This window comes from Bison bison, unplaced genomic scaffold (genome assembly GCF_000754665.1).
Source record: "Bison bison bison isolate TAMUID 2011002044 unplaced genomic scaffold, Bison_UMD1.0 scf7180017864451, whole genome shotgun sequence".
Lineage (NCBI taxonomy): Eukaryota > Metazoa > Chordata > Mammalia > Artiodactyla > Bovidae > Bison > Bison bison.
In genome coordinates, this window is record NW_011495013.1 from 1,572,897 (window position 1) to 1,582,351 (window position 9,455).

General features: G+C 37.8%; 1 protein-coding gene across 8 annotated transcripts in view; it reads left to right on the forward strand.

Moving 5' to 3' along the window:
* The window catches only part of LIMCH1 (LIM and calponin homology domains 1), a 248,864-nt gene extending 241,808 nt beyond the window's left edge, over positions 1–7,056 (forward strand). For all 8 annotated transcript variants that reach the window (XM_010858842.1, XM_010858849.1, XM_010858846.1 and 5 more), the window contains one exon: positions 4,143–7,056. In XM_010858842.1, coding sequence (XP_010857144.1) covers positions 4,143–4,168 — 26 coding nt within the window. In that variant the 3' untranslated portion in view covers positions 4,169–7,056. The remainder of the gene's footprint in view (positions 1–4,142) is intronic.
* The last annotated feature ends 2,399 nt before the right edge of the window (positions 7,057–9,455 follow it).

A 9,455-nucleotide genomic window follows, 5' to 3' on the forward strand; every position in this document is an offset into this window, starting at 1 on the left:
GATCCCCTGGAGCAGGAAATGTCAACCCACTCCAGTATTCTTACCTGGAAAATCCCATGGACAGAGGAGCCTGGCAGGCTACAGTCCATGGGGCCGCAGAGTCGGAAATGACTGAGCACACACCTACAAATGCATATATATGTATATAATATATAATTATATTTTATTTAAACTATATTTGTATTTGTTTGTTTTGTTTTTGTACATTAAAAAGGAAAACTAAACCCTTTTGTCCCAGGATTCAAAGTAATTTTTTTTCTATTATTTACGCGAATTGGAGTTTTTCTGCAACCTCAATGACCTGTTGAGTGTGAGCCATGGAACCAGAAGAGGGCGCTGTTAGGTTGAAGGATGGTTCAGCCAGATTTGAAAGTGCTGTAAATCTGAATTTCTTTCATAATTTAAAGCGATTGAAGGATGCCAGCAGAGAACAAACCCGAACCCACTTCTGGATAACAGTGACCTGTTTTGATCCAGATTTTTATTTTAATTGAGAAGCTGGGTGTTTCATTGACATTTCTTTTGGAAATTAGCTTTTAGGATCTAGGCCAGCAATTTTTCTCTTGTGTATACAAATATAAAGGATGTTAAGTGCTTTTGATTCCAAATCTGAAGACAAGAACCATGGGATTCCTGCAACTGTCCTGTAAGATGAAAAATAGGTAATTGGAAGTAGATTAAAGATACTGTTTTTTCTTTATTTAATATTTTTGATGCACTATTTCACTAGATATTTTTTAGAATACAAATGTACTAAGACAAAAGCAAAAAGGTTCATTATCTCTTTGCCTAGAGAACCAGTATCTATATTCAAAAGAAGAAATAAATAGAAGGTATAAATGATAAAAGTTCAGGAAAAAATGGGTTTTTTAGAAAGATAAAAAAATTAAAAATGAAAAAATCTTCAAAGTTAACCACATAATCACTTTCTAATAATTTCTTGGGGACAGGGGCAGAATGTATGTTTGTATATACACATGTGTTTGCACAAACACACAGATGCATGTGTGTGTGACACGTCTACCTGTGTTGGTTTTTATTTCACAAAGGTAATAGCATAACCACAGCGGTGCTTAGTTTTCGTTGCTGCTGTTTTTAACTTAATGATGAAAGTGAAAGTGTCAGTCACTCACTCCTGTCTGACTTTGCGACTCCATAGACTGTTGCCCACCAGGCTCCTCTGTCCATGGGATTCTCCAGGCAAGAATACTGGAGTGGGTTGCCATGCCCTCCTCCAGGGGATCTTCCCAACCCAGGGACTGAACCCAGGTCTCCCACATTGCAGGCAGATTCTTTACCATCTGAGCCACCACGGAAGCCAGCTTAATGATATATCCTGGCAATTTTTTCATAAAGCATGTTCTTTCTCCTCATTCTTCTTAAGACTCTTTTATAGCTGTATACAGTCCCACTGTATGGACTTACCATAATTTAAAACTAATGTGCTAAGAATGAGTGTTCCTTTAATTCCAGTTTTTTTAATACTATTTTTAAATGCTCCAGTGAACATGCTTTTATATATGTCTTGATGAACCTCTGAAAGCATCTCCACAGGGTAGATTCTGAGCAGTGGAAAGTGAAGTCGCTCTGTCATGTCCAACTCTTTGAGACCCCATGGACTGTATGTAGCCTACCAGGCTCCTCAGTCCATGGAATTTTCCAGACAAGAGTACTGGAGTGGGTTGCCATTTCCTTCTCCAGGGGATCTTCCCAACCCAGGGATCAAACCCAGGTCTCTCACACTGCAGGCAGGCAGTTTACTGTCTGAGCCACAGGGGAAGTAGAACTGCTGAGTTAAAAAGCATATGCCTTTTAAATCTTCAGGCTATTTGCCTAATTATATTCCCCGAAAGAGCAATGTATATGAGAGCCTCTTTCTTTCTCCATGCCTTTGTCAGCTCTGGATATCATCAAATTTTTAAAATTTCCACTCTGCTAGGCAGAGGGGATAAAACCTCTTTGCTTTAATCTGTAGTCTTTAACTAACTATAAGTGAGTTTAAGCATCTTTTCATTTGTTTGTTCACCATTTATACTTCTTTTTCTATTAAAACCTTTTATATTTCTGTATCATTTTCCCATTATTCTATTATCAGTTGTTTTTTATGAGTTTTTTGTAAATTAAGGAAATTTTCCCTTTATTTTATATTTGCTACTTTGGGCAGTTATCATTGGTCTTTCCACTTTGTGATTTTTTTTCATAGAATAAATGTTCAATTTAGGTAGTTCAACATATCTCTCATTTTTCCTTTTTGGATTCTGGGTTTTGTGTTCTACTTAGAAAAGCTCTGACTACTCCAAGAGTATAAATAAATTTAGCTGTGAATTCTCCTAGAATTGTTTTTTGTTTTCTTTTTGGCATATAAACATGTGATAATCAGAAATGTATGTGGGGGTAAGAAATAAGATAGATACTAGATTTATTTTGTTTTCCAATTAGCCAATTGTTTGACTATAACTTACTGAAAAATCCCATTTTTTTCTTATGAATCTGAAATGCAACTTTCTCCTAAGCTAAGTTCACATATATATTTTGGGTATATTTCTGGATATTTTATCGTGTTGTGTTAACCTGTTTATTCTCTAGTATCAGTTTTAATTAATATAGGTTCATATTATGCATCAGTATTGAAAGAGAGACTGGCTACCTTCTCTCCAATTATTTTTTCCAAGTTTTCCTAAATCTCATGTTTATTTTTCCAGATAATTGTTAATATCATTTTAGACTAAACTTTAGTCAGGTCAACAAATGGCAGGGAGAATGAGCACCACATCTGGGAGTACTGCTCATCTCCTTCTTCGTGTCATAAGGAAAAACTGTACCTTCAGAGTGAATAGGGGGAGAGGCTAATAGTTGGTTAGAGAAGTATAAATCCACTTGAATTGATTGACTATACCCCAGATGCAATAAAAGAGTCAGAATGGGGAAAATGGCTAAAAATCATTTTTTTCTTTTTTTACTTGATTTTGATCTGAAGTTAAGAAGAAGGGAGATGGGTAGATGTGAGAGGTGGTTTACATCATAGGTATTCCTAGTGAAATGAAATAACTTCATTGTGTGGAATAATAAAACCTGAATATATAATCCTATTTTCTTCAAGTAACTGGTCACATTTAAATGGAATTTTTTTCTTGGAGGGGGAAAAATAGCATAACAGCATATTAAAATGCAGTTCCTAAAAGTAATGTAAACAGTTTGTAAACTCATATGTAAATGGGAAGAGAAGTGCAAAGCCAATTACCTGTCACGAATCAAGCCGTCACATGGTTTAACTGGTGCCATTTGTGTGTGGGTGTTGGATGACCATGTCTTTGTGTCTGTTTGATCATTCACTTTCATGAAATGCATTTAATGCAAAATCCCTGGGGTCTTTTCCAATGTTGCAATTGCCTCATCATAACTGTAGTGCCTAAAATGAAGGAGAAACTTTGTGAAGGTTTCAGCAGGAAATAGGGAACCCAAACCATCCTTCCTAGATAGAGTTGCCAGATAAAATACAAGATGCCCAGTTACATGTTTTTGAGTTTCAGCTAAACAATTAATTTTTAGTATGTGTATGTCCCAAACATCTCCTGCTCAGGATTTAGCACAAGTGTATCCCAAATATCCCATGGGATATATACTAAAAAAATGTATTTATTATCTAAAATTCAAATGTTATTGGGTGTTCTATATTTTATTTGCTAAATCTGACAATCTTGTTTCTAGATCATATGTCAGATTCCTCCTGTTGCAATGTATTTATTCTTAGAGAAATCACAAGCTAAGGAAACTGAGAGAAAAGAAATTATTTTCTTGCTTATTTGCCACAGAAAACAAGGAAGAAAACTTGGTGGAGGTCATTTGGTTCAGGGTGAAATCCAGAGGACTTCAACCAAACTTGACAAGGCATAGGAACCACCTGGGCTCCTTGTTCAGCTCCAGGATAGTGCTCAAGAGTCTGCATTTCTAACAAGCTCCAGGTGACGCCAATGTGGCCAGTCCCTGGACCACACTCCAAGTGGCATGGCGGGACAGATTTCCCCTCCCTAGAAGGAAGAGATGTTGGCAATGGTCATTACTAATTTCAGAAGTGTTTAAACATCTAAATCCAGAATGGTTGACTTCTGTAACCAAATGTTGCTCTGTTTTCTTCATGCCAGGTGCTGGCCAGCCCACAACATTGTGACGTGGTTTTCCAGCTTCCAGATCACTCACCATTTCCTTACTGAGGGTGTCCCCTGGCAGCGTTTAACGAAATCCCGAGTTCAGGGGCTCCACAGCATTCATCTGATTTCTGAAAGGCTGTTTGAAAAGATGGTATCTGTTCTATTGTAGCACAGTGTTCGTGTTTTTCCTGGTTTCCTTTCTTTTTTTTTTTTTTTTTGGTATTTGCACAGTATATACAAAGAATATTGAATTGTAATGATCCTGAATAGTTCAAAAAGAAAAGGTCTTAGCATGGTCAAACAGGCTTATGGTTTAAAATATGTTATTCTCTTTTTTGGGAGTTAATGAGATGAATGATGCAATAAACCTGTTTGGGTTTTTTTTTTTTTTTAGCATTTCTAGGAATTAAACATTTTATGTTTACAGAATTGAGCTGCAGAAAATGCAGGACATGCCAATTTGAGACACATGGTCTTCTGAGTCAGGAGCATACAATTAATGCATTTCAGAAACTAAAAATCACACCATCTAGCTCTGAGCTATAACTTGTTTTTACTGCAAAGTCACTAGGCTGATAATATATACTGTAATCTTGAAACATTTGTGTTACTTACCTTTTGAGGTGGAAGTCATACCAATAAATTATTGCACCGTTAGTATTAGATTCTGTGTCCTTTGGAAATTATGCCATTGATATAGGCTGAACCATCGAATAGAAAGAACCCTTGTAATATTGGCTAGATTTACACTCTGGGACATTGCCCAAGGGTAGGAAGAAACCAGAGGGACATAATTCAGTCATTATTTCCAAAGTTACTACCAAAATCTGTGAAGACGTTTAATCTTCCAAAGAGTGGTGGGTCAGTGATATCCAAGAGAGCTTTGTGGCTTGCTTCTCTTCATGCTCTAGATTCAATAAAAGGCTCAGTGTGGGACATATGGAAGCTGTCGTCGAGATCAGTCCATTGCTAGGTGTGACCCTGCTCACCCTTGCCTGCACCTTCTCCTTGGGGGCTGAAGCCCAGGTGGCTAAAAAGAAGCACTGAGTCCATCCTAATAGAATCCAATGATGTACAATGGGAGAAGCCACTAGTGTGTGATCAGCAAGCACCTACCGCTCACATCGTCCCCTGCCCACCCCACGGGATACCTGCCTGCTCTCCTCCGCGCCATCCATCACCAACTCTCTCGACTTCTGGAACTCCAGAACCCAGAATTCTGGACCTTGATCATGGAGAAGTTTAGCAAGGAACTCTTGTGGAGGGCTGGCTTATTTTTTTGCCCTGTGTGATGAGTTTCATCTGGCCAAGAAAGGAATCAAGTTATTAAAAAGCATCCCATTTTAGAGTTTCAGGCTGTTTTCCTGAAGACTGGGGAAAGGGGGACTATTTATTCTGCCTTAAAATAATGGCAAATAAGTGAAGATGACAGATGACGTTTTGTGAATGTAGACTCTGGATATACTCCTAATAGCTTAACGTAGTCATAAAAGGAGATCAAGTAGATGTTTTTCTGTTATGTAAGCAATAATTTTTTTTTTCTCTGTCTTATTGAGTATGGCTAGCAATTATTTATTTACATGCTAGACAGTTCTCTGCATGCGGGTTCCATGTAAGTGCAGAAATTTCCTCAGCCACTGGAGATAGTTTGGCCATTTTGTTATTTGGGCGAGCTGTTGTTAGATTGAAATTTACACATCATTTCATTAAAAATTGTGCCTTAGAAAATGCAAAGCTGTTGCACATAGTGATGAATTATGGATGCAGTACATTGAAGAGAGATGAAGTCATTTCCAAGTTCTCAAGACTTCTCATGGAGGTGTTGGCTGCTTTACAGGGGGAAAAAGTTTAAAAAAAAAAAGAAAAAGAATTGAAAACATTTTGAAAATGTACAGATTAAGTCCAATATTTTGATTAACCACCTGCATGTTTTATTAAGTATTTTGATAATATGGATGTTTGCACTTTGCATGATATTAGAAGAGTACTTTACCACCAATAATGCACAAAACATGTACAATAGAATCATTCATAACCGATTTTTATAGAATACTTTTTACATGTGGAACTCCATCCATTATGTAAGGATTATATGAATATTGCACATTCTCTTCTGGTTTCACAAACCCATTTATACATATTTCTTAGTGAGACTCATTGTACATGTATTGAAGCTAGAATCAAGTCAAGAAAAATAAAGCCCCATTCTCCAACTGCGAAATGTGCTTTTCCATAATGAACAATAGTCACCAGCACAGAATAATCTCCAACATTTTCTAAATTCTAATTGCCAACTGTTTCTATTTATATTTGATTTATATTTCATTTGGAGTCTGTTACATGGCAGCTCGGGCAGACTAGATCTTGTTTTTTCCAATGCAGCATAATGAGTATGATCTATTTCTTTTCAAATAATCTCTGAGACCCCAGGAAAAAAAATGCTGTGCTCCGTTGAGCTACAATGTAAATGTGTTTGTTTAAAAAACAGATGAGGCAAGTGAGTGATTTATTGTTCCTGAGGAAGTATATCTTTTTTTTCTTATACTTCGAAAGCTAGTCTCTTCTTTCTTAAGAAAAAAAAAAGTGGGTAACTCTTTGTTTTTCACGTGCAAACTTTCATGACGTGTTCATTCTTTCTGTGTAGTGTTATTAATGCAATACCTACTATAGTTATCTATACACAATGTAAGACTTAACAAGCTGAAATGATCCACCTCATATGTGAGTCCGTCCAAAAGATGTTACTATTCTGGGTGGGCCAATGTTCTGTATCAGTTACACTAACCTTCATTTAAAATATTTATTCTAAAATGACTCTGAGAAATAGTAAAAAAAATAAAATAAAGTTGTCTAAAACGCAACAGCTTTTATAGTAAATGTACATTTATAAATAAAATACTCAAATTCATTTTGTATTTCACTGATTTTTTTTTTGAGGGGCGGGGAGTCAATTTTCTTACTTGGGGAAGAGAGATTCAAGCTCTCTTTTACAGCTTTTGGTCCAGAATTACACAGTCAGATGATAGCAATGATGCAGATTTGCATATGTTTATTGATGCATCTTGAGGTCAGCTATTTAAGGCAAATCAAACTTACCAGCTGACTGTGCGTGCTAAGTCACTTCCATCATGTTCCGACTCTTTGTGACCCTATGGACTATAGCCTGCCAGGCTCCTCTGTCCATGGGATTCTCCAGGCAATAATACTGAAGTGGGTTGCCATTCCCTCCTCTAGGGGATCTTCCTAACCCAGGGATTGATTGTAGGTGTCACTAAGGAATTGCCTTCCATTGAAGGATTCAAACTCCTTGAGAAGAGATGAACAATAACCAGGAGAGGCCATGTGAGTGCCAGTGGAAATTGTCTGAACAACCAAATGATGGTTAACCTCCAGTACTGGCTAGAGAAAACCACATCAAACCCTTTGAAGTTGCTCTATTCTGCTGCTTTTTCCAGCGCTGTCGCAGTGCTCGCTCTCACTGTAAACATACAGTCTGTTCACAGAGGACGTTTCTTTCCATTGTTGAATCAGGGAATATGCTTTGAAACAGTGGCATTCTGCTGATACTGTTAACTTTCCAAAATATACATGTATCTTGGCTGGCCCTATGTCTCAAATCTGTAGGTGGTGACAATAGCAATCAAATTCCTTGAAAGTTTCCATCGTTTTAAGATACAGTATTCTAATTGTCATTGCAAGTTGTATTCTGCCTTTTTTTTTTTTTTTGGCAAAGTTGGATATGAATTAGTAGTTGCTGCTCTTTCCATAGAAAAGTGAATTCTTTGCCTTTAGAAGAGAAGTTTAGCAACTACCAAAGTAGTTTAATATATCCATTGTTACGTAAGTGAAAGCTTATTCAGCTATAAAGCAATTCAAGACAAAAGACTGTTATTCTGGATATGAGGGCGATCTGGTTGCGACATCTGTCACCCCATTGATCACCAGGGTTGATTCGGCTGATCTGGCTGGCTAGGCGGGTGTCCCCTTCCTCCCTCACCGCTCCATGTGCATCCCTCCCGAAGCTGCGCGCTGGGTCGAAGAGGCCGACCATCCCCGATAGAGGAGGACCGGTCTTTGGTCAAGGGTATACGAGTAGCTGTGCTCCCCTGCTAGAACCTCCAAACAAGCTCTCAAGACTGTTATTCTAACATATGATCTATGAGCAATGTCTTTATTAAAATAAAAATATTTTTATCTAGGATAATATTGAACTAGGTTTTTTTTCATTGACTTTCTTCAAGACCTAAGGACTTCTTTTTAGGGTCCAAATCTGGACCACAGAGAATCTCTCCTCATCCTTCAGCATTATCTAAGTCAGGGGTTACAAATTCAAACGACTGGAGGGACCAGTTAGGCATTGTAAATGAGAACCAGAAGAGGATGATATTGAGAGAGTGGTGTAGACTATGGCAAACCGAAAACATGCACAGTTCTGTCTGACAAATGAACATATCTACAAACAGAAACAGACTCACAGACTTGGAGGACACATATGTGGTTGCCAGTGGCGGGGACAGGGTGGGAGGGCGAAGAATTGGAAACTGAGATTAGCAAATACAAACTAGTATATATTAGGTGGATGAACAGCAAGGTCCTACTGTATAGCATAGGGAACTAGATTCAATATCCTGTGATAAACCATAATGGAAAATAATGCAAAAAAGAATATATGTATAACTGAGTTGCCGGGGTCCAGCCACGGTGGATCCAGGGAATTCGAAGGGGAGACGGCATCGGCGATCAGGAAACAACAGCTTATTTAAATGTTAATTAAAGATATAAAGAGTGGTTAAATAAGGATAGCTCAGTGAGAAAATTTAGTGGAGAAAAGAGGCTGAATAATTCAGCCAGGTGACAGAACGACACGGGGAGACCAAGTTTCAGTGAACAAGGCCCGCACTTTATTTTCCAAAGTAGTTTTTATACCTTAAGTTATGCATAGAGGATAATGGGGGAAGGGGTAGAGTCATGCAGCAAGCAAGGCTTTCTTCCTGCAAACTTATCATATGCAAAAGTTTAGGTGATTTGCATCATCTTCTGGCCGGGAGGCCTGTTAACATTTTAAGACCCTTTCTTCAGAAAATTTATTTTTCTCTAAAGGTGATTAGTCAGGCGCCACCCTCCAAAAGCATTAGATAAAGTTGCATTCCTACAGAGCAAACATGTGGTGGGCTATAACAAGAAAAAGAATTAACTCAAGGGTCCAAGGTTACAAACATTAAAGCTACTACTTACACCAATTATATTAATCAATACACTGCCAGGGACACAGCAGGTAAGGGATATGGAGACTTAGCAACAAACATT